This window comes from Macrobrachium rosenbergii, chromosome 3 (genome assembly GCF_040412425.1).
Source record: "Macrobrachium rosenbergii isolate ZJJX-2024 chromosome 3, ASM4041242v1, whole genome shotgun sequence".
In the NCBI taxonomy this organism is placed as follows: domain Eukaryota; kingdom Metazoa; phylum Arthropoda; class Malacostraca; order Decapoda; family Palaemonidae; genus Macrobrachium; species Macrobrachium rosenbergii.
Genome location: NC_089743.1, coordinates 2,246,250 through 2,272,329, shown reverse-complemented (window position 1 = coordinate 2,272,329; position 26,080 = coordinate 2,246,250). Strand labels below are relative to the sequence as shown.

The following is a 26,080-nucleotide window of genomic DNA, read 5'->3' as shown; positions in this document are numbered from 1 at the left end:
AAATTGTCACTTCCGGTCTTTTGCACTACAAAGACCTGCTCCTGAAAGGTTTCCAATTACTTGGTCCCTGAACAAGGTGCTTAGACTTCTGTCAACTCCTCAATTCAGCAGACCCAATACAACCACAACTCACAAACTGCAAAAGGCAATTTTCTTGACTCTGTTAGCATCAGGAGCTCACATTAATGAACTGGGGTCTCTTAGACAGGGACGATAAATCATGCATAAAGCTTACCATCAATTATTATCGTCCCCTGGCCCATCATTCCTGGCCAAGAATAAGAATCCTTTAAGAAGGAAATCTATTCTGATAAGAAAACTCAATTTAGCTGACAACATTATACCCAGTTCAAGCATTTAAGGTTTACCTGGATGTCATGGCAAACATCCCAGAAGGTCCAATATTCCTACACCCTAGCACAAATAAACTATTCTCTATACAAGGGCTGAGAATAATTTTAGTGTCCCTTATTAAAAAGACAAATCCACACTCCTGTCCTAGGTCACATGATATTAGGAAAGTAAGTACGTCGTTGGCCTTCTTCAGAAATGTCTCTTTCGAAGAAGTCTCCAAATGTACAGGGTGGTCATCAGAGACGGTACAGTATTCTTAAAACATTATTGCCACAAACTTGAACAAATTCAATTACACTGTGTTCAGCAGGTGGTATGGTTAGTCCTATAACCCCACAAAGACTACATTGGAAAATCAGGGTCTCTTTGCTAACTATTGCTGGGGGAAGGTGCGACAAGACTGCAACCAAACCCAGCATGCTTAGGTAGGTCACTGTAGAACTTCACCCTAAAACATAAGTTCATGTTTAGTTTTTTGTTCTTTGTTACCAAAACCTGAGGGGTATTTGGAATAAAGAATGGGGCTTGAAACCTGTGGCTTGACCTCAGACCAGAAATGGTTTTTCTTAGGGGGTGTTGGAATTAAAAATTGAGAGCATAAGCACTTTGTCACCAGTCAATTTCTTTGTACAGCTCCTTGAGGATGAAACAAGCGACTACACTATCAAAAAACAGCTTTTGACGTAGGTAAAACCTATTTTTGGTAGTCGCTGTTGAGTCCTCAAAACCCACCCACTTCCCCGACAAAAAGGCACAGGATTTGGGTGTGGGATCATACTGCATTGACCAACAGAAAGTTATGGCTTCTTGGTCTCTTTGCCGGTCTGTTTGTCGACAATATGGCAGACTAAGCATGCGCTATAATCACTTTCTCTTCTAGCAAGTTTTGAAGCTGGAACAACTGGGCACAGCTTCACTGAAGATAAGGGAATGTGCCCTTATCTTTGAGTCCATTACAGTATATACTCCATCAAGTGATATGGTGTATATCATTACAACACAATACCTGGCCAAGAGACCAACTAAAAGAGAATTCTTTGATATTAGTTTGGTCACCATGGAGCTCTGGTAGACCCATGGAAGGTAACACCTTGAGGACTTAACAGCGACTACCAAAATTAGGTTTTTCCTACGTCAAAACCTGTTGTATCTTAGTACAAAGATAAAGGGAGAAAATTGGTCAATTATACTATTAGCAGAATATTGATCTTGTCACCACTGGCATTAACAGGCTCACAGTGGGAGTGTTAAACACGGGTTTGAGTTCCCTTCCTTGAAGTCACAATCAGGCATTTTTCCTCTTTTTTGTTCACTTTCCTGTTTTTCTGAAATGTGTGTAGGACAGGCTAATGAAAGCAAAGTTGCTTACTGGATTACTTAATCTTTTCCTTCTCAGCTTCTTATGATTTTTAAATCCATCCTGACTGCCCTCCCACAGTTGTTGTAGCAAACCTAGCAGGTTTCTTTTTTGTCTTACAAGGTGTCCCGGATCCATCTTGTCGACCAGTTGCTTCTGATGCTTTTTTTTTTTATGACATATGGTCAGCTCTATTCGTCCTTTCAATGAAATGATTGTAAATAACCTAAATACTGTTGTTGATTTTAATGTTTGTTGTTCTGTTGATTTTTACTAGGTTGCCTTTGTTTATTAATGTATTTATTAGTTTTGCTTCTAACTGTACTGTATCTTGAATTTAAATTCTTTTGGGAGACTCTGAGCTGAACCCAAGGCCTGCTACTCATTATTGTAAGAAAAATTGCAGAGTACTTTACTCAAATATTCAAGGCTGAAGGTTAAATTTTCTTGATCCCCAAAGTTGTGCCCATAACTAATGTTTGAAATTTTTATCCTAGACACTTGCAAGTAGTAACAGGCCAAAGGTTGAATTTTTAATGGCAGAGCTTGATGGCCCTGACTTTATTTATCATTGTAACAGTCCACATGCACAAGGTATGGTTGTATACAGTAAGTCTGGACGACCTATTGGAGTGTAGTTGGAGTGTAGATGCCATGAAGTTCCTTGTTTTACAGCAATCCAAAATATTGACAATTCTATATATGACTATCTCTTGGAGAGGGATTAGTATGGTTCAGTCATGAGATTCAAAAGCTTCATTCATTATTTGTGGAGACTGCAATGCAAAGCACAGTGAGTGGCTTTTTCCATTCCACAGATCGACATGTTTGGTCTGCTCTTGAGTTTTGTGTATCCTCCAATTTTGTCCAGATATCTGAGGAACCCATCCATATTTCTGGTGATAGATTAGACATCATACTCTAGATGTTCCAGCTTTCATCAAGTCCAGAGTCTTTGAGTATACTCCCAACCATTGTGCCATTGAGATGGACATAACTGTCAATTGGTATATTTCTAATACCACCACTGGAAAATGGTCTGGCTGAAATCTAGAGCTAACTGGGATTGCACTGTTGAAGCTTGTTCACACTAATGAAGCTTGCCAGGAACTTAACACTTCAGATGCTAAATCAGATCCAGACCCCTAGAAGTTAAATGAAATGCTGATGGCTATTTTAGAAAGATATACCCCTAGAAAGGTCATCACGATTATGATAAATAACCAGCCATGGTTTAATAATACATGTAGATAAGCTTACCACAACAAGCAAACCAAAATCATCACATGTTTACTAGCCTTAAGGAAAAGGCAGAATGCTGCATTGAGCTTTTGAAACTAAGCAATCAGATGAGGATGTCCCTCTCCCTGATATTTGCTATCCTAAACTTATTCTTACAAAATTTGTATTTTGCTCTAGGGATGTTAAGAAAATTCTTGATAATCTTGATAGGCACAGTGGAGACGATCCTGATGGTTTCTTCCCTTTATTTTTTAAAAAGGTTTCTAACATGTTGTCTCACAAGATTAGTAGATTCTATAATTTTTATGTCAACGTAGAATCTTTGCAGATGACCGCAAGCTTAGTAATAAAGAGTTGCATATCTGCAGACTGCAGTAACTACAGGCTGCTTTCTATTTTCTCTCTGCTCTTCATAATTGCAGAAAAACTCATTTTTAAGACACAAGTATGTGGAATTCAAAGGATTGTTCACTGATAGTCAATATGCATATAGGAAGTAGTTAAGAACCTGACAATCTCTTCTAGATTTGAAATGCCATTTGCAGGAGAACTTTGATAATGGTTTTGGGTGTAGGGTAATTCAAGTACATTTTAGTTCTGCTTTCAATTTAGTAAATCACAAGTTATTTTTTTATAAACTTCAAAATCTTGCAGTGGGTAGCAACAGCACGTTGCTATTGATGGGATCTTTAGTGAACCAAGGCCTATTGTGTCTGGAGTTCCATTAGGTAGTGTTCTTGGTACAGTACTCTCTTATTTTTAGTGCATGCAAGTGATACGGTTGTTGGCCTGGGAAATAAGATGGTTTAATATGCTGAGATGCAACATTTGTGGGTGTAGTAAAGTCTCCTCTCATGAGAAATGAAGGTGCGCTTAGTCTCAATTGTGACATGGAGCGAATTAGTGAATGGTGTAGTCGGAGGGTATGAGACTGAACTCCAGTAAAATGAAAACACTACTGATTAGCAGATCTTGTACAGATTTCTTACCCCATCCTCCCCTTCAAGGGAATGGGACTCTGCTGAATGAGCCTGAAGCTTCAACTATACTTGGTGTAACTTTTGATTCACACTTTTGATTCACTTTTGACTTTCGAGAAACTTCCAATGAAAGTGTCAGCAAATGCCACACAAAAGTTAGTTATTGTACATAAGGCCCCATATATTTATAACTGATAAAATCAATGCAACCTCTTTTAGGTCATTTGTCCTTCCTTTACAAAAAATACTGTTCTCCAGTGTGGATGTTTGCTCCTGCCTCAGATTTATCTCATTCAAACAAAGTGCTTTGTTGTGGTACATTTGTTTCCCAACATTAACAGTTATGACTTGTACCATTGACGGATGGTCTTATGTTTTTCAATGTTTCATAAGTTGTGTTTTCACAGAGATCTTTCATATCCACAATTAAACCCTGATCCTCTTTCCTGCTGAGAGCAACAAGGTTTGCTCAATAGCAGCACCAATACGCAGTACAAGTGCCTCACTGTCAAACCTCTCAGTTCCAGAGGTCCTTTATTCCTCACACCACTGAACTAAGGAGCAGTCTCCCTGAGGATATTGTGTGACTGGAACCTCAAAAGTTCAAGCAAAGATGCAATGCATTACTACCCTAAAACAAGTCTCCTTGTATTTAATATGTCACTCATGTTTTTATCTGTTTACAGTATTTCTTAATCTATGTTTTTTCTAATAACTAAGCCCTTATTTCTGTATTTCTTATTACCTTGTTACTAATTCCCAATGAACACCATAACTCTTTGGAGGCTTGAATTTCAAGTCAATGGCACCTCTGGGAATGTTCCATATGGATAGTATTCATCTTCTGAATAATAACAACAACAACAACAACAACAACAACACCAACAACAACAACAACAATAATAATAATAATAATATAATATAATAATAATAATGGAGAAACAAAATCACAGTTATCTTTAAATATATATACATATATTTAAAGATAAATCTGTACAGAAAGCTTCTGGGAAGCTGTTTGATTCCCTTTTCAAATGGGAACCAAACAGTTTCCCCACAGGTTTCTGTACAGATTTATTTTTAAATATATGTACCTATTCATAACTGTGGATTTGTTTCTCCACAAGACTCATGCTCCTATGAGTATTTTTCAATAATAATAATAATAATGATAATATAATAATAATATAATAATAATAATATGCCATTCAACAAAATAAAATCTTATGAAAGTGATTTATGGTAAAAGTTATCAAAATGTTCACTAATGAATGTCTAGCTTAGAGTGTCTCATGAAGTTATTCCAAACAGGATGGAAAACTTTAAAAATCCATGACGATAAAGAAAACAACATAAACATATTTGAGATGTAAGCCATTAAAAGGAAAATACAGTACTGATCCTAGTAACAGTTACCTATAGCATCATTAACCACTTGGCCTTCTGCTTCATGTTCTTGGGGAATAGGTACAGCAATTAGCATCCCTGAATTCAAGTCAAGGTCTCTCCATTTCTTCATCATCAGCGCTAGCTAAAAATGGCGTGTCAACATGAGAAGGGGCTTCATATCCACTATCGCGCGTGAAAAAATCAGGAAAAGTCGGATTTGGTCCCAAAACAGTTACACAGACACCTGAAAAATATGATAAATTTTTGTCTGCCTAATGTATCTTGCACTAACTCTTCTACACAATCCTTTAAATATTCTTGTGCACTACAATTCATTCTTTACACAGTACCTATAATATGATTATTATGATGAGAACTATAGGTGACATCAAAGACAAGAATTACACTACTATACCAGAGAAGGTATGACTAACATAAAGTAAGACTTCCAAATCCCTGTAAAGAAAAAAAAAGCAAATCACTATAAACTCAAAATTAAACAAATGGAATAAACATGAGAGGTTGTGAAACACAAAGAAAATATATCAGCATATCTAGAACCAAAAAGCAAAGGTGGAAATTGTGGAAGTGTGTGGTATCACATCTAAGTGAGTATATTAAACGATAAAATCATAATAAAATTAAAATGTATCATCAATAATAAATGGGAAAAAAGTCTTTAAGCTCTGGCAGAGGACAGATGTACTGTATACATGAAGGAGGAAGGCAAAGAGTGTCATTGGAAAAGATGGAAAGGAAGATGTGGATGAAATGAGATCTAAATCTCAAAACCGAAGAGGGAGGAAAGAATAATGGAAGTGCATGAGAAAAGATAGAAAAATTTAAAGTAATGGATATATTAAACATGAAAATGGAAAAATTAAAGTTCATAGAACAATTATAACAGGCTGTTGTTGTTGGCATGAAAGAAAAACACAGAATATGAAGACTAAAACAGGTTAGAGATTAATGCTGTATTACAATTAAAGTACAGTAGCTTAGTGAGATAATGAAGTCATGCTCACAGTGATTGCATAAAGGAATTGCTTCTGAGGGGTGACAACTGGAACATGACAAAGTTAAATAAATTGTACAGCTCAGTGGAAAGAGACTACAAAGAAAGGATGATAAGTAGATAGAAGAATGTAATAGATAGAAGAATGTAATACAATTAGGGCTGAATTTAAGCTGCAAAGTATCTTCAGTACTGTCTAGAGTACCTGGCAAGCCACACTGTGGCAGTACAAACTTACATGAGAGGATATGGAAATACGACAAAGGCAATATCGGACCATAAAAATGAACGAAAGGACTACAACCTAATATGCAAAGGAAAATGGGATACATAAAAATAAAAGAGGAACACAGTTTCTGGAGAATACTATAGCACTGAAAAAAGATCCAAGACAAGCAATTAGAGATGCATACTAAAAGCCAAGGGTATTGGAGGTCTCAGTGAGCAAGTGATGGCACTATATTTCAACACAAGACCTTTGTGACGACAAAGTTAAGCATATCAGAAGAAACACAAGAAAATTTATATAAATGTTGTTGTCTATTAAGAATCAAAAATATCAGATAGATTAAATAGAAGAGAAGGGGGAAGAGGACCATGTTGTTGGTGTAAGGGCCGTCCCTGGAGGAGGTAGTGCCCTTCTATTACCTTTACAACACTTTGGATTGTGAAGCTGGGATTGAGAGTGTGGTAAGTAATAGTTTTCTGCCTAACAAACAGAGGAACTATATAACAGTGTTCATTTCTAGGATACAAACTCATCACTTTACATCAGCCCCTTTTCCAGCCATCCAAGTCCCTCTATCAGCAGAAAATGGTCAAATCAAGTGTTGTCTGACTAGTCTGCAAGTTCAGTATAGTTGGGAAGATGGCAAGTTACCTCATTAAGTGATGGGTCTGTACAGGCGCTCTGGATAGTTCTGACAAACTTTTCAGTGCATTTCGGACAAGAGTTTACAAAATAGTAACAGGCATCTTTCACAAGGCCATACCTCATGAGATGGGAGGAAATAATGAGTGTGCTGTATTTCTCATCATCAAATTTCTTTCTAAAGTTTTCCCTTTTGTTCTTATTGCTTTTGATTACAACTGAGAGAGAGAGAGAGAGAGAGAGAGAGAGAGAGAGAGAGAGAGAGAGAGAGAGAGAGAGAGAGAGAGAGAGAGAGAGAGAGAGAGAGAGAGAGAGAGATTTGTTGGTGGTGTGTAAGCTGTAATGCTTGCTTCTCTTAAAATAAATTCCCATTCTTTTACCATAACCATATGTATTTGTTTGCTCAGTCTTGCTGGGACTAATTACAACATTGTCCTACAAGATATTACGTAAATGAGATATTGAATATAATATGAATAAATATATTTACCCATACCCAACAGTATATTTACAATCTATACAACATTTTTCACATAGACACATGTGTTTCTTACAAAGAAATAAATGTAAATGAATAAATAAATAAATAAACAAATGTGTGCAGTGCATAGTCAAACCATCACTGCATAAAACTACAGCATATAGTAGAGTTTAAGGATCCATGTGCTCTCTCTCTCTCTCTCTCTCTCTCTCTCTCTCTCTCTCTCTCTCTCTCTCTCTCTCTCTCTCTCTCTCTCTCTCTCTCTCTCTCTCTCTCTCTCTCTCTCTCTCTCTCTCTCTCAGTTACTTAAGTATGAACGCCTAATGTCAATTAACATATAATCTCTTAGACACTGAACCCTCTATCTTTTCACAAATGTTTATTTCGCTCAGTTTAGGATCAAGTGACTCCCAGACTTACTTGGAATGTCTGATTAAGTACTCCCTCATCTTGGCATTAATTGCATCACCTTTATTAGTTATATATAACCCCAAAGACTTTCAATGGCATCAAATCAGGTGACTTTGCTGGCCATTTGATTCTGATTACATTTGGATGTTCTCTGAATTCTTTTACAATCAGGGCATTATGGGCAGAAGAGTTGATTCTGGGCCGGGGATTAGCAGAGATCTCACTGATGGCACCAAAACTTCCTCTAGCATGCTAATATACTGGGGACTATTCATTCCTGCATCAGTTCTATAAGTTCCCCTGGACCACTGGCAGCCATCCATCCCCATAGGCCTGCTGCAGTAATTCCTCCACTCTTCCATGATGGTTGAAAGTTTTCAGGGTAATAACTAAAAGTGATAAAATGATTGTAATGGACGATGAAAATTATAAGAAGATGCAAAAGAAAATGAGCATAGATCCTATCTATCTCTGCATATACAGAAGTATTCTTATAATAATTTACATTTAACCCTTTAACGCTGACTGGACATATTTTACGTCGACAAAAGTTGTCTGTCGGGTGCTGAGTGGACGTAACATACGTCAACTACAAAAGGTTTTTTAAATATTCGCGGAAAAATACTAATAGGCCTCGTTTGCAAAAAATTTTAAATCACGCGCCTTGAGGGGTGCTGGAAGTTCACAGATCACCCTGTTGTTTTGCTTACAAGCGTGACCCAGCTGCGCATGCGCGAATTTCTTTCTTATCCCAAAAGAAAACATCAGTTACTCTGCAGAAGATCTCAGAAATTCTTTAGTCACTTTGTCGTAATTTTTGCACCATTTTCTATTAGCCTTTACATAAAGTTTTATATATGAAAATGTGTGCAATTTCATGTAGAATACAACAAAAAATAACTCATGGTTGTAGCTGTTATCAATTTTGACATATTTTCATATAAATCACGATGTGCCAAAATTTCAACCTTCGGTCAACTTTGACTCGACCAAAATGGTCGAAAAATGCAATTGTAAGCTAAAACTCTTACATTCTAGTAATATTCAATCATTTACCTTCATTTTGCAACAAACGAGAAGTCTCCAGCACAATATTTCGATTTATGGTGAATTTTTGAAAAAAACTTTTTCCTTACATCCACACTAACTCTGCTGAAAATCTCAGAAATTCTTTAGTCACTTTGTCGTAATTTTTGCACTGTTTTGTATTAGCCTTTACATAAAGTTTTATATATGAAAATGAGTGCAATTTCATGTAGAATACAATAATAAATAACTCATGGTTGTAGCTGTTATCAATTTTGACATATTTTCATATAAATCACGATAAGTGCCAAAATTTCAACCTTCGGTCAACTTTGACTCGACCAAAATGGTCGAAAAATGCAATTGTAAGCTAAAACTCTTACATTCTAGTAATATTCAATCATTTACCTTCATTTTGCAACAAACGAGAAGTCTCTAGCACAATATTTCGATTTATGGTGAATTTTTGAAAAAAGCTTTTTCCTTACATCCACACTAACTCTGCTGAAAATCTCAGAAATTCTTTCGTCTTGTTCGGTCGAGTTAAAGTTGACCGAAGCTTGAAATTTTGGCACTTATCGTGATTTATATGAAAATATGTCAAAATTGATAAAAGCTACAACCATGAGTTATTTTTTGTTGTATTCTACATGAAATTGCGCACATTTTCATATATAAAACATTATGTAACGGCTAATATAAAACTGTGCAAAAATTACGACAAAGTGACTAAAGAATTTCTGAGATTGTAAGAGCCTGACGCCGTCTCTTCCAAACACGTGCATGTTCGTGTGTTCGTCGTCCATCGGAGTGGCGAGACGTTTGGCGTCTTCACAAACAAAAACATACATACAGTTTGATACAGAAGATTCGTTGGAACATTATGAGTACATGATTAGAATGCTTGCATGGCAATACAAGTAGTGGTGATTGTACACACATCAAGACAACAATGGTTAGGGAGAAACAGACGGAAATATTGTATGGTTGAAATCGCGTTCCTTTAGAGAAAGAAAACGAGATGCTCTTGTTGTCTCGTCCACTCTGATGGACGACGAACACACACGTGTTTGGAAGAGATGGCGTCAGGCTCTTACAAGATTTTCAGCATAGTTAGTGTGGACATAAGGAAGAAGTTTTTTCAAAAATTCACCATAAATCGAAATATTGTGCTAGAGACTTTTTGTTTGTTGCAAAATGAAGGTAAATGATTGAATATTACTAGAATGTAATAGTTTTAGCTTACAATTGCATTTTTCGACCATTTCGGTCGAGTCAAAGTTGACCGAAGGTTGAAATTTTGGCACTTATCGAGATTTATATGAAAATATTTCAAAATTGAAAAAAGCTACAACCATGAGTTATTTTTTGTTGTATTCTACATGAAACTGTGCACATTTTCATATATAAAACTTTATGTAATGGCTAATACAAAACAGTGCAAAAATTACGACAAAGTGACTAAAGAATTTCTGAGATTTTCAGCAGAGTTAGCGAGGATGTAAGGAAAAAGTTTTTTTCAAAACTTCACCATAAATCAAAATATTGTGCTAGAGACTTCCCGTTTGTTGCAAAATGAAGGTAAATGATTGAATATTACTAGAATGTAAGAGTTTTAGCATACAAATGCATTTTTCGACCATCTCAGTCAAGTCAGAGTTGACCGAAGGTTGAAATTTTGGCACTTATCGTGATTTATATGAAAATATGTCAAAATTGATAAAAGCTACAACCATGAGTTATTTTTTGTTGTATTCTACATGAAAGTGCACACATTTTCATATATAAAACTTTATGTAAAGGCTAATAGAAAATGGTGCAAAAATTACGACAAAGTGACTAAAGAATTTCTGAGATTTTCTGCAGAGTTAGCTGATGCTTTCTTTTGGGATAAGAAAGAAATTCGCGCATGCGCAGCTGGGTCACGCTTGTAAACAAAACAACAGCGTGATCCGTGAACTCCCAGCATCCCTCAAGGCGCGTGATTTAAAATTTTTCGCAAACGAGGCCTATAAGTATTTTTCCACAAATATTTAAAAAAAAATTTTTGTAGTCGACATAATTTACGTCCACTTGGCACCTGACAGACAACTTTTGCCGACGTAAAATACGTCCAGTCGGCATTAAAGGGTTAATATTTGAAAATTAGTACTTATTATTAGGTAAAAAATTTATTTATCATATAAAACAAATAAATATATACAGTACATGTACCATAAAAATTCTCTCATCTCAGTAATCATTCTAATCTATGGGATGGTTCTCTTCTACTCCCTTGGTGTTTCGGATATCTGCTTCCATTAGTTTTACTTCCATTGGTTTTACTTTTGAGGAGATAAAGGTTTATTCTTAACTTGTTTTTGTTTGTTCTCTTTCTTTATATCTTTTGTCTTTGGTTTAAATGATGTTTCTATAATGATAGTTGGTTTCTTTGTACAGTATTGGGTGGTGTTCTCTCCAAGTCTCTTTTTTATCTTTAATTTCCGGGCCATCACAACTTTCCTCTGTTACCTCTGTAGTAATATCTTCTTGTGTTCTTATTTGCATTAGTATTTCAAAAGAATCTGAAAAGATACTATTCTTATCATTTACACCTGCTTCTTGATTCTTTACCATTTCAGTTTTTTTTGTAAAGCATTTATTTTTTCTTGAGATTTATTTTTGTTTTATTACTTCTACCTGCATATGTTTTTGTGTCATTACTGGTTCTTGTTATTAAGAATATGCACATTCCTCAGCAGGATCCTGAATTCCTCTCACTTTCAATTCTAATTTAGTCTCTTATACTGATATCCATGTTCTTTTCTTGTTATATTTTCAATTCTGTATTGTATATATAATACATGCATTCTTTGAACCTTGAGTAATGATCTTGCCCACAGTTCATACACCTCAGTTCACTGCACTTCCATTGTGTGGCATGTTCGTCAGGTCCACAATATGCATATACAGGATTATTTTTACAATTCTTCTTCGTATGTTAATATTTACTACAATTCTACACTGCAGTGGCTTTGTGACATATGGTCTTAATTCTCTGTTGTGGCCCAAAATTTTTATTTTTCGAAGTGGATCTTTACCTTCAAATTTTATTTTTGCAATTTTTAGTATTCGTCTATTGCTCTATTTACACGGTATAATATATACTTCACAATCTTGGACTTTAGGATATCTCTTTCTAAGAGTCTTACAGCATATTCTTTTCGGCTGGTTCATTATTGTTTTCAGGAAGTACAATGGTACCCTGAATTCAGTTCATAGTGTCATTTTTTATTTTTACATTCATATTATCCATGTTTTTTATAGACAAACAGTCTTCAGATTGACTTTTTGTCGTGGCTTTTATAAGCTACGTCTTTTCTTTTATTTGTCTGAACATTTCTGTTGTTGAATGCCTGTTTAATATATAATTTTCTATTTAACGGCTGAAATTCCCTTGTCAGTTTCCATGGTTTGAAACCTTGACCAACTTCCAATCTCAAAGAGGGAGCTGAAGTGAGTCAACGCTGGGTCATACCAATATTTACTTCTTTTGGGTTTGTTACATCGTATAAAGGCTTCAATATCACCTTGACTTGGGTAAAGTGAGTTTTCCTGAAAACAGCCCAATGCCATGCCAGAGAGGTTAGAATAACTCGTCACAGAATGAGCAATATTAATTTTGTCCAGGATGAGGTCCCTCTCACAGAGGAGGCCCAACAGTGGGAGGAGCAATACCATTACCCATAGTGGTAACTGCCCTGGGATCCTCACCTGGTGTTGGATACTCTAGTTCTACAGGTGGAGTGGCATGCCAACCAACTCCACCCTCTGTTGTGTATTGTTATTACAGTACACTCTTAACACTTGTTTGCTTGTTGTTTAGTGTTAACCTTGCCAAAGTCACTTGGCTTTACAAGTCAGTTAAAAACCTGCCTCTGTACTGTGAGTTTACCAACTCTTCATTGCATAATAAAGACACCATAGCAAGTCATTTCTCTTCTCCTGGACTTATCACTGGCAACAAGGATGGCTACTAACCACCTTTGCAACACTGAAAACTTTGAAGAGGAAGACGACTTTAATGCATGGAGAGGGCGTTTTGACTGTTTCCTGCACTTAAGATTACAGTGGAGAGAGAGTGTCAAGCTGCATTTCTGAATCTGGTTGAGAAGTTGTCTTATAACCCCATCCATGACCTGGTTTCCCGATAGGTGTCTACTGCAAAGAGTTATCAACTGAATGAAATTTTGACTAACCATTTTGAATTGAAGAGAAGCAAGTCTGCTGAAAGGTTCAAATTTCATCGGCGCTATTAGGAGGGAGAAAATATAGCTGCTTATGTTGCTGAACTGAAGAAGCCAAAAATTGTGAATTTGGTAGTTACTCGGAAGAAGCACTTTGTTACCAGTTTGTTGTTGGGATCTCTTCAAATAAAATTTGAGATAAATTGCTGGCTGAAAATTATTAAAATTTTTTAAGAGAACAGTTGGTATTGCAAGGAGTACGGTGATGGTAGAACTCTATTGAGGAATATGCAGCAGGAAATTGCTGAGAACCACAATGTATATAAGGTCAAAACTAAGTGCTGGCGATGCAAGAGAGGTTCTAACAAGCCCAAAGACTCTAAGTTTAGACATTTGAAGTGCTTTACATATGCTTGCATAGGACACAAGATCAGCCTGTTACAGTTCTTAAGATGGAAATAGGCACCAAGACAGGAAGAAAAATATTGTTGCAGATAACTGTCGAGGATGCTGATCAGTCAACAAGTCGCTCAGGTCATGCAGCAACGGACTTCAACCTTGAAGGTGCAGCTGATTTGGATGTGAGGGACCTGCATGTTGCTTGTCTATATAGGGTGTCTCTACCACCCATTAGATTATACCTTGTTATTAACGATGTCAAGATCTGCATGGAGTTGATACTGGAGCAATAGTTTCTATTCTCTCTGCAAATCAACTAAGGAAACTTCCAGGTATCAAGGTTCAGCCATGTGAGATTACCTTGATCACCTACACTGGTGGCAGTGTTGCAATTGTTGGAGAGGCTGAGGTTCAATTTCAGTATGGCAGCTATTGTGGTATTTTGCCAATTATTGTTACTACTAATTCTAATAATGTATTTCTTTTTGGCCAGGACTGGTTAACTGCACTGGATTGGGTTAATATTTCTAAGTCAATTAAACATGTGTCAAGTTCTTGTAGTTCAGAATTAGATCATATTCTAGCTAAAAATGAAGGGGTTTCTAGGGATGAACAAGGAAGATTCTGAAGGGCTATTTGGTACTATCTGGGGAGAAATCATGGATTCCAAGGCCAACAACTCCAGAATGCTCCTTTTTACAAGGGAGCAAAAGGCCCAGGTTATAATAAAAATGTTTTGAATATAGCAAGTCATCCAAAGGGCCTAAAAGGTGTATGAATGCTAACCCATGACATCAGAGCTCTCCTTCCATGAAGACTAATCCTCTTTTCTTGTTTTTACTCAAGACATTGCTCAAGTGGTTGGATTTGTATTTGTTGGGGCCATCCTGACTATGAACAACTCTCCGAGTTATCAGAGCCATGGTCCCTGACTCATACCAGTCCAAAGTACTATCCCTAGATCCTACAGGCATAAGCAAACAATCTTTAACATTGAGCAATTCGGCCTCCAACCTAAATTGATTCAGGCATGAATATAATTGACGGGGTATTTAAACATGAATACTTATGATACAAAAGTTTTTTCATATGAGTTCATCAATCATATGGCGAGTTTCCTCCTCTCAACCCAACAAGTCCTGCAGCTTACTTCAAGGCTACTCAAAAAGTAACGAAGCTCAGTGATGGGTACATGAAGGTTCAGGTGGTGCATACACCATGACATCACCATACTACTTCCATTTGCTAGACAAAGACTGCCGAGTCTGGGGACATTCAAAGACCACAAAGTAGGCCTACATGACTGATGGGTTTGTGCAAATATAAACTAGTTTTTTATTACAAAAACTCATAATGGCAAACAAAAATCTGTAACATAAGTATAAGGCCTGTATCTCTCTATGCAGTGGAGATGTAAGCACTTAAAAAGGAAATTGCACAACAAATTTTGAGTTTTTACTAGATTGCACTGGGTAGATAATATTAAAAATAAGGAAGTTGCCAAGAGACTGGAAAACATATTGAGATGGTTTATGCATGTGATAAGGATGGGAAAAAAGCATTTATTCAGAATTTATTAGAGGCAAAGATACGAAGAGAAGCTACAAGATATTGGATAATTCCAAGATAAAAGTTTCTACTTAAAATAAATTTTGAAGCACTTCGGATTAAACCAACAGATGTTTCTCAAGACTGAAATCTGTCTAAAGATGCTGACGGCAGTTATGAGATAGCAGTACCAATGGTGAAAGCAAATATTTCTCCCTAGGCTTTCTGAAAAATGATTACCTGCAACCATACACCAACCTTGTGTTTCTAAATACTCTAGAGTTCTTCCTACATCCAAGATACTTTTCACTCCGGCTGAGACAACTGTTACTGGTGTCCTGCCAAGTTCAGTGAGATCTGCTGAAATGTCAAATGAACTTTCAGCTCCTCTATGAACTCCTCCAATGCCTCCAGTGACAAAAAGATTAATTCCAGCCTTTTGTGCAACCAGCATTGTTCCTGAGACAGTTGTACCACCATTTATACCCTATTATAGAGAGAAATCATTACAAAAAATTATACTGAAAAGCAATTTTAATAACACAAAAATATCTCATACAACATCAAGAAAACTATGCATTACACAAATAACAAACCTTCGCCATAACATGTGGGAAATCTCTGCGTGATGTTTTCATACATCGAGTTTTCTTCTCAGCTAGAATTTGAAGCTGTTCCTGTGAAAGGCCAACATACACTTTTCCCTCAATAATTCCTATTGTAGCTGGTAAAGCTCCCTGAAATTAGACAAAATGACATTACACACACAAGTACATCCGTAGGAAAATCTATTAAAACCAGTTTCACCTTTTAAAAAGGTGATTGGACTACAAAAATATTTCCCAAATACAAACAGCTTAAAAGATAAATTAAAAAAGTTCTTGTGCTCTCACACACAGCTCCATGAGGAGAGATACCATGGAGGAAACCAAAAGGCCCATGCAAATGTTTATGAACAATTTCTCAAGTTGTATGGCCGAACGACAAACCCAAGCTTCCTTAAATAACTGGCACCGTAAAAGTAAGAAGGAAATTGATAATGATCAAAGTGGGTCCATAAAAACTTACTACAGAAATTATATGTACAGAAAATATTTAGAGGATGAGAAAGCATACAGCAAAAAATAAATGAAAATGTCTCCCCTACTGTAGAAGGGGATAAAATTAACCTCAATTTATTACGAAAATATGAAAGCAAGCCAACTACTCCCTAAAAAAACCCAGTGCCCCCATAAATGTCTTGGAAGAGAAGTAGTGTCATCTACGAATTTACATGTCCGGTGGAAGGATACCACTCATATATTGGGATGACTACTACCAAACTCTCTCAGCATCCCTCCTGCAACCTTTAACCATTATGTACAAAACCATAACAAAAGACCTATAAGAGAAGAGTTTATAAAGAACACAAACATTATAGACCAGGCGCCAGACCACAGACACCTACAGCTTCTCGAGGCACTCCATATATTTGAAAAAACCAAGAATCAACTTGATGAAAGAAACTTAATTTCTCCCCACCGTCATAAGAAAAAATATAAGAAATCAGCCAGTGCCAAACACCAACAAAAGAGAGAGAGAGAGAGAGAGAGAGAGAGAGAGAGAGAGAGAGAGAGAGAGAGAGAGAGAGAGAGCACTGGGTGCCAGAAGCATGCCACCTGGCCAATCTATATTACCAGCCACACCAGCGGGGGTACCCAAGCCAACGCCTACCTCCAACCAACAACACCGATTAGGCCTAGAAGATCAAAACGCCTCTGGGACCAACTTCATCATCCACCAGGAACCAATCAAAATTCAGTCCACTAGCCTACCTGCCAACTGTAAACCACCTGCCTGCTATACATACGTACCTGCGTAACATGCATGTAAATTCATTCAATCTCTGCAACTCTTCATAGATGATCATCAACATTGAAGAAACAAAACTAAGACAACAGAAAATCTTTACATGTCCTTTGGAAACTTGATATATCAACTATATGCTAATGAAAAGTAGATTGTAGACAAAAAGAGAAGACTCTATACAAACTGAATGCCATAGAAACAGCTATTATTTTCAACACTACTGCTCTCAGAGAAGGTCTCCTCCCTACAATTAAAAATCATATTAAAAGTGTTTTTGTGAAGATGAAAAAAGAAAATTATTCAAAACTATAATTCTTTTACAATTAATCTGTCACTGAAAAATCAACATTCATTGACTTGTCACAGCAACACTTGGGATGTACTCACAAGCAGACAGAGAAGAGGACAATAAAGTGCTGTCGGAAGGACACACGAGAGATTAACAAACAAATGCTTATGAAAGATACAGAAGTCATACTTGAATGAATGCTGAGAGAGAGAGAGAGAGAGAGAGAGAGAGAGAGAGAGAGAGAGAGAGAGAGAGAGAGAGAGAGAGAGAGAGAGAGAGAGAGAGAGAGAGAATCTCATTGTCTTAAAGCATCATTATACAGGATTAGGCCTTGATTATTTTTAAACTGATGAAGACTGTTTTTCAACTATTGATTAACTGACAAAATTTAGTACATTTCATATGAAAATTGTAAAATTACATTACATACCCTACCATCTTATAAGTTAAGAGTTCATTATATAGTGTGAAAGATTTTCACTTAGGCTGAGCATTTCCTATCACTTATTAGCCTTCATTATTGTTACCCAATTGAAGTAAATCTGTACATAGAAAAACATATCTCTAAATGCACCTCCAATAAATTGTATCAACAAATACATATTCAATGATAATATGGTTTTACTGTATTTAGTTGCAGAGAAGGGGGGATGCATCCTTGTATGAAGGTCTAAGCTGATTTTACCTCACACCATCCTTGCCCATTCGTAATGTCTGTCAACGTCAACAAAATATTTGCCATTACTCAGTCAGAGCCTGATGATGGTTGCACTGTTGTCTGGGTTTATACAAATCAATAAACTGTTGATTGTGATAAAAGGCAGAAATGAATTTTAAAAATCATTAGAAGTGAGGTGCTTCTTTTAGCATCACTGGGAAAATTACAATCATGTGATTGCATTCAGAATGGTTTGCTTTATTAGGCTCACATAGGATTAGTACATTGATAATCTTTTTGAAATATTTTATACACTGATAACCATAATATTTCCATGGATAAACATATTGTTTCCAAAAAATACATTCTGACTTTGTTAATAGTGAGTTCTCTATGGTTCTCTTGCTAGAATTTTAAAAGACCTATTGTAGAATTACTCTCCCTGCTCTGTGCACTATAGGTCTAACCGACTTTAATTTCATGACATGATTTCTAATTTTAATAAAACAAGCAATATGCATAAGGTTATTACTGAGATAAGCATGAAAGACAAGTATATAGCATTTGGAGTAAAAGGAATTTTGTGAGTTCTGACTAAGTTCTTGTGTCCTTTGTATATAATTTCAGATAAAGAGAAATTTATGAAGAGAAAGATGTAACTGAAACCAGTATATCTGACACTGGCATATGAATGGGTTACACTTCAAAGAAAGCATAACAAACCTATACAATGACTATTATAAAACGCTTACAATTGCTATTAACAAGTATTGGGTAGTCATGTCTTTTGGTATATTTACAACAGTTTCATAAATTTTAAAGGATGCTTGTATAATATATACTGTACTGCCTACAGAAAAAAGAAATTTTACATTAGATGAGTGCATACTACAACACTGGGATAAAAGCGACAGCTGTTCAGTTTCAACAGAGGCTCTAGTTAGATAACTTCCCATGGCCCACCTCCCTCTCTTGTTGCTTGTATATATTTACCATTACTTATTACTGTTCCGGTACTTACTTTTTTATATCATTATAGCCCCGATATATCTATAGGAATTCAGAAGAACACATTCATCATTAAAGCAATTATTTTTGCCTTTTATGTGCATAACCCTGGGTCTTACACATAATTATCTGCCCTGTTAGGAATCTGTGTACATTCGAATACAATGCAATTAAGCCAATTAGCAGCCAATATCAGCAATCTTCCCACAAAAAAAAGTTACTGAAAACAATAGTTCAATGACAGATCAACTGACAATGACTATAGTTACTAAGTGAGGGTAAGCAAACATGGAAATGGTGTTCTGTGGTATGAAGAATCCAGTTTACTGGATTGAGTCAAGAGCTCCACAAAATATAAATTTTCATAATAAAATTTATTAATTGAAATACTTACTATTATATCTCTGCACCAATAACCAAGTCATCATTCAAACAAATGATCAAATGGCTGCCTGGATGACTGTCTAGTACACTTGTTCGCCACCAGGTGTGTTTCGAATGTTTTAGCTCGTCAGAATTCTCCTTAACAGCACACTAAGTTGTGGGGAGGCTGGGTGGAATTTTCTTTACCAGTAGATAAGTATCCAAATAATAAATTTTATTTTGTAAATTTATATTATCTTGGATGAATTTTACCTACTGTTAAAGTTAGCTAATTCCCACATTGCAAAGAGGATGGTGGGTAGTGCAGCTAGACAAAATCTGCTTAGCCAATCAAGCTAAAGGTTTCTTGCATGAAACCCAAAACATTCTTACCTGATCTGGATTCCATTCAGGGAGCAAGGCTCTCATATGTGTGCAGCGAAGAGCAGCCTTGTGGAGAAAACCGCTATGCTTGGGTCCAAAAGCCCTATAAAACAAGTCACTAAAAACAAATATACCTTTATGATACTGTTACAAACGTCCTTTTGTCTGTTTGTTTTATGCTTTTTTTGTATTAATAATTAAATATATATAGGAGTAACTTGTGAAAGAAATACAAGATGTTTTGTAGAGTAACAGACATTTCCCATGCCTTGCCCTTTCCAACAATCATGACCCGGTGTCAAATGAGGAGACAATTTTATGACCGTACCCAAAATCATTGTTAACCCCTGACCTAACCATAGTAAAATCAGTAGCCCGGTGCACATTTACGCAGACCCTTTGAGAGCTAGCCTATTGTTAACAGTCCCCAATCAATCTCGTCACGAGATCTCCCTGAGAACCTGCCCCTCCTTGCTTTTACCTGTCACGCCATTAAGGGTCATTTGACCTGACCCACCTGGAACTCCTCCCACTCATCCTTGCTCCTCCTCACTAAGTATCTCTGCACTGTACCCTTTCTTCCTTGAACCTTTTATTGGCCGACCTTCAATGACCTATCCAGGAACCTGGCAGGATTAGCAGCATACCCAAGCTGAGGATAATATATGAACCAATTAAGAAGAAAATGTCAAAACATGACCACCATCAGCGCTGTTTGCCATATAAATACACGCTCCAACGGATCCACTTGGCTAGTGTATCTTACTGTGTTTATCTGCCAAGAAGACTGTCTGTCTAGGGGCTCTAATTGAGTCCCCCCTAGACTTCCCTCTGATGCTGTCACTCTGAAGGTGGTCCTACCTCACTGTCTTACCCTCTGCGCACTGATGCCTCTGTAGATTGCCAGCACCCTTTGCTTCATCTACTCCCTCTATGGTGGGGATAGTACTTGACGCAGCTTCCACTGATGTCCTGCTATGGGGACCCGGCTCTGATCGTCTTCACATCTTGTCCACAGACTAAGGTAATGTGACTGGAAATTGATTGTTCGGCCTCACCATTTTAGCCTTAAATTATTTTTCACCTGTTTTCCTGTTTCTACAGCCTACCTCTTTGTGGTTCTCCCTCAAATACTCGTGATTTCGACTGTGGTGCTTTGATATTCGATATTTGGAATACTAGTGTTAATTCTAATTTCATTTTGATTACAAGTGCCAATATACAATAAAAAAAAAAAGTGATATGAGAGATAAGTGTCATTCCGTTCCCTTCGTGTATTTCAACATCCCTGTTCTTGCAGATCCATGTTTTGAGTACCTGTTGTGTGGAATTACTTGTCGGTCAATGGTGACATCATCTTGCAAACTGCAGGTGCCATATCCAGTCAAGATATCCAGAAATTCCAGTGTGCTCCCGCCTTGATTACTGCACCCCATCCTGTACACACTAGGATCCTCTACCATCTTTGCAACACAGCATAGCCTAAGAAGGCTTAGCGATAACGCTTGCACATGTTGTGGCACTTTGCTTAGTGATTTGTAAATTTAATACAGTAATTTGAATAGTGCCACAGAGCTCCACTGACAGCTCCTGTAAATATTTTCTCTTCTGATTATTTAGTGAATTATACTTTTAAGTAGACGTCCTAAGTTTGCCTTAAACCTTTAACCTTATGGTAATTTGAGTATAATCACTATTACATTTTCTGTTCAAAAGAGTGCAGCCCCCTTGTAAGTCAGTTGCAGTTATCTAGGTCACAATTAGACACATTCTTTCCCTGGCACAGCTGCGTGAATGTGACAGTGGCGACCTTGCCAGGATCCTTAGAGCTTAGGTGCAAGCAGCAACATTAATTTTCAATTGAAATTCATAACCACTTACAACTCACTCAATTAGCAGACTAGTTACAACTGGCTAAGCTGAGTTCCCCTTACTGACTACAGCACACAACAAGTAAGTACATTTTTCTGAGTATTCCATGTTCTAAAAGTGTTCAATTTGCAATTCACAAGTGTTTAAAATCTGCACCTCACGCGAGGCTGTTCTCCTGTTTCACTCCATAGACCTTAACCGCTTAACTGTAGCTTTACCGACTGTGAGTGCAGTGTTATTGCGAGACTGCGAGTCTCATTTATTTTACTAATTGTTAGTGCCATAATTACCAGTATAAATGATTTAGCAACCCAGGAAAGCACACATTCCCAGTTAAAGATTACACCTCCTTGCCTAAAAAATCCTTTCTGGCAACCACGTGTGTCAGCTGTTGCAAGTTACTACAAGAGTTTACTCATTCATTCATTCACTCATTGTAGTCAAATCATCTTTTTAGATTATTTATTTCTCTATGCTCGTCATAAGTTACGAATAACTACCTTGTCTATCATATTAGTGATACTTGTACAATTGCTCAATGAATATACCACAGTGAAAATCATTTGAATTAAATGCGAATATCCTTCCGTGTTCGTATGGAAACAAGTGTTAAAGTCACCACAGTAGTAGTTTCGTCATTTCATTGAATGGCCATACCGTCTAGCTGAGAGTTCATTGACCCCTATTGTTTACTTAACCCTTGCCGATAGACTGACTCAATAGACAGTAACAACTTTGACAGTTCGCTCCCATTCCGAGTGAAAGTCTTCCACTTTCTCTTTTGTTTGGAAATAACTGTTTTGAAATCTCTTTAATATATTACAAGAACAGTGTGAATTTACTTTTGTTTTTTTGTTTTGTGCATATACCACTGAAAACCTATATGAACCACTGCTTTACAATAAGCCAAGAGGTTGATTGTACAAACCCATTTGATACCTAGCCAACCCCAGTGCTTTTGCAATTTCTTTTGCAACAGCTGAGATTTCCTGTTGGAATCTACACACATTGTGTGAAGTTTTGACAAGTCTTGAAAGACTCCCCTTGATTGGGCAATTCATGCTTTTGTGGCAAAACTAATGCCTGATGATTTGCTGTGTTCTTTTGAACAATTGCTATGCACTTCAGAGAAGTGCCACCACCATCCTTAGGGACACTCCTCTGCTCTTTTGAGAGCTGTTCCACATATTGAGTGTGCCACCTTGCTACGCACTTTGGAGAAGTGCCACCACCTTCCTTAGGGACAATCCTCTGCTCTTTTGAGAGCTGTTCCGCATATTGAGTGTGCCACCTTGCTACGCACTTTGGAGAAGTGCCACCACCTTCCTTAGGGACACTCCTCTGCTCTTTTGAGAGCTGTTCCGCACATTGAGTGTGCCACCTTGCTACGCACTTTGAAGAAGTGCCACTACCTTCCTTAGGGACACTCCTCTGCTCTTTTGAGAGCTGTTCCGCACATTGAGTGTGCCACCTTGCTACGCACTTTGAAGAAGTGCCACTACCTTCCTTAGGGACACTCCTCTGCTCTTTTGAGAGGTGTTCCACACAATGAGTGTGCCACTTTGCTATGCACTTTGGAGAAGTGCCACCACCGTCCTTAGGGACACCGCTCTGTTCTTTCGAGAACTATTACACATCTGTAGGGTGCCACCACTCTATGCACTTTGGAGAAGTGCCACCACCATCCTTGTGGACAAACCTCTGTTCTTTCGGGAACTGAGTCGCGCACCTTTTGGTATCACACAAAGCTTTGTTGAACTGACTGTTAGGGTCCTGTGGGACTGTGCCTTAGCACTGGAAGTGCTACCATGTTTGGATAACACACCTACCTCTTGTAAGACAACCTTACACACCTTTTGGTGCCTCCATGCTCGACCGAGCAAACCCCAACCTAACCCAAAGTACGCTGTTGCCTGACTTCCTTGATTGCTAATTGTGAGTGCAAGAGAGTGCCTCAGTTTGAACTTTGTACTCTGGGGGTACCACACCTAGGTGCCATTCTGCTTGTCATTGGATTACTTAAGAAACACAGCTTACCACTATGAGTGCCACCCTCATTTTGGAACTCCACCACTACATTCCTCTGCCAATTCCTACAAATTGTTTTAGTGCCAAGCCATCATGCTCACTTATGTTGAGGACTTCAAGCTCTTCCAAGAACTCAGGCTGGAGAGAAGTCTCTGTGGGCACTCCCTCACCGCCTGGATTGATGTCCAGGTGGCTATGGCCCAGAGGGAGAGAAAAGCCAAAGAAGACCAAGTAAAAGTGCTGGGTTTCTAAAGTTTTATTCTATTTATTTTTATGTTTCAGTTAATATAAGAAATCCCTTTATATATGCTCATAGCATCAAAGGTCAACAGAATTCTTTCACATTTCCATAAGTATCACATTTCCATAAGTAAGTACAGTACTCTGCAACAAAGAGTGCTTTATTCAAGACTGTCTGGCACTATTGAATAATGTACAATTACAAGAAGCCTGTGACAATCCATCTAAATCTATTTTCTTGAATTCATACAATTAAACTTCCCTTTTCATTGCAAATTATGATATTCACTTACTACTGAAAGTTTTTCCTCCTACATACATATTACTTGGTATAAAAATATGTATTTAGAACTACAGCATTCATATCTAAAATGGAATTAATAACACTTTACTCTTACCTCCTTCTTGATAAGACTTTCAACTGCTAAAGCTGTTTCTATATTAAGAGGGTACGGCATACCATGAGTGATTATAGTGGATTCTAGAGCAACGACAGGTTGATTAAATGATAGTGCTTCCTGGACATCTTTGTTAATTACAATTCCTGTTGAACTGAGCTGAGATCTGAAAGAAAATTTATGACATTACAACAAACAATACATAGCACAAAATTTTTAGAATTGTAAATGTCTGTAGTTAGTACATTACTTTATATAAACTGTTACTCCATAAATAAAAAAATTCCGGAATTCCTGCTCCCCTCACTTTTGTTTATTATTACAAAACAACATGTGGTGCTGTTAACAAGCAGGGTTTGATGAATAGAACCCTTTGTAAAGCAAATTTTTTTTTTTTTTGTGAAGCCTAAGATTTTTCATAAGTTCTTGGTATGTCAGTGGTTGCTTAAGATAATCTGAGTCTGGTGTAGTGTTTCAGCAAGTCTAAACTTGCACTAGGAGGCTGAATAAACCATAAGTCCTCTAGTGGAAACTGGGGCTGGAGTAGTTGCAAATCTGAAACCGCAGACATAGAAACCTCTCATTATTAATTATGCTGGACACAATGGCCAGCCTTGTGAAGGGAAGCATTGTTGCCCTTGGGGGATCAAGGGAGTTTGGGACCAGCATGGTTTGTAAATTTAAAATTGAAGGAGGCATGAAAGCTGGACCTAGAGTGACTGTGGACTTTTGGAGCTCTCTCTGGAACTGGGGGATTCATGGCGATGCATCCTAGCCTGTGAAATTTATTAATTCTAATTTTTTCTGAACTGTGAAATTTGCTAGATTTCATTTTGGAACCTTGTAAATGTAGTACAGTATAGTCCTTAGTGTGGATTCCTTTGGGTACCTGGTATGCCTGCAGCTTCTTGACAGGAGGCATCTATCATTTTGGTCAAACAAATAATCCACCAGGTGAGAGGGAGATAATGTAAATTTTCATAGTAAAATTTATTATTTGGATATTTACCAACTGTTAAAGTTAGCTAATATCTCCATGCTGATAGGCGAGTCAGTACTCAAACAATAGATCGAATGGCTGCCTGGATGACTGCCTAGTACACCTGTTCTCCACCAGGTGCGTTTTGAATGTTTTAACTCTTGTCAGAATTCTCCTTGACAGCACACTATGTTGTCGGGAGGCTGGGGGCAAGTATCCAAATAATAAATTTTATCATGAAAATTTATATTATTTGGGATGAATATTACCTACTGTTAACCCTTAAGGGACAGATTGAGTTTCAGTGTGAAGTAAAACAGGATTGGGGAGATGGACGGATTGAGCCTGAGTGTGACACAATATCACGCAACACTGATCTGGTAAGAATGGGGCGAGAGAGAGTTGCCAATACTTCTATATGCTATAAATTCACTAATGGCAACTTTTATACTGACCTAAGAGTCATACCAGTGTTGCCACAGACGTCTTTCCAGCCATCAGTAATGCTTGAGACTTGAAGGGGGAAAGTACTGCATCTCTCTCACACATGAGTCTTGTAAATATACTAGGGGTTGCTGTTGTTTTTGTTTTTGTCTTTTATGATAGCCTGTCGGTTGTAAATGTAATTTTACAAAGAAAATTGCAAAGAAATATTAGAAAAAGCATGTAAAAGTAAAAAAAAAGGTTACTGAATCTTCCTTTTTGTACATTTAC

The 26,080-nt window shown here is 37.3% G+C and overlaps 1 protein-coding gene across 1 annotated transcript in view; it reads right to left on the bottom strand.

Moving 5' to 3' along the window:
* The window catches only part of LOC136851983 (pseudouridine-5'-phosphate glycosidase-like), an 86,718-nt gene that overhangs the window by 12,328 nt on the left and 48,310 nt on the right, over positions 1 to 26,080 (bottom strand). The window contains 5 exon segments of the mRNA XM_067126385.1: positions 5,350 to 5,461; positions 5,463 to 5,566; positions 15,558 to 15,786; positions 15,896 to 16,036; positions 24,388 to 24,553. Coding sequence (XP_066982486.1) covers positions 5,350 to 5,461; positions 5,463 to 5,566; positions 15,558 to 15,786; positions 15,896 to 16,036; positions 24,388 to 24,553 — 752 coding nt within the window.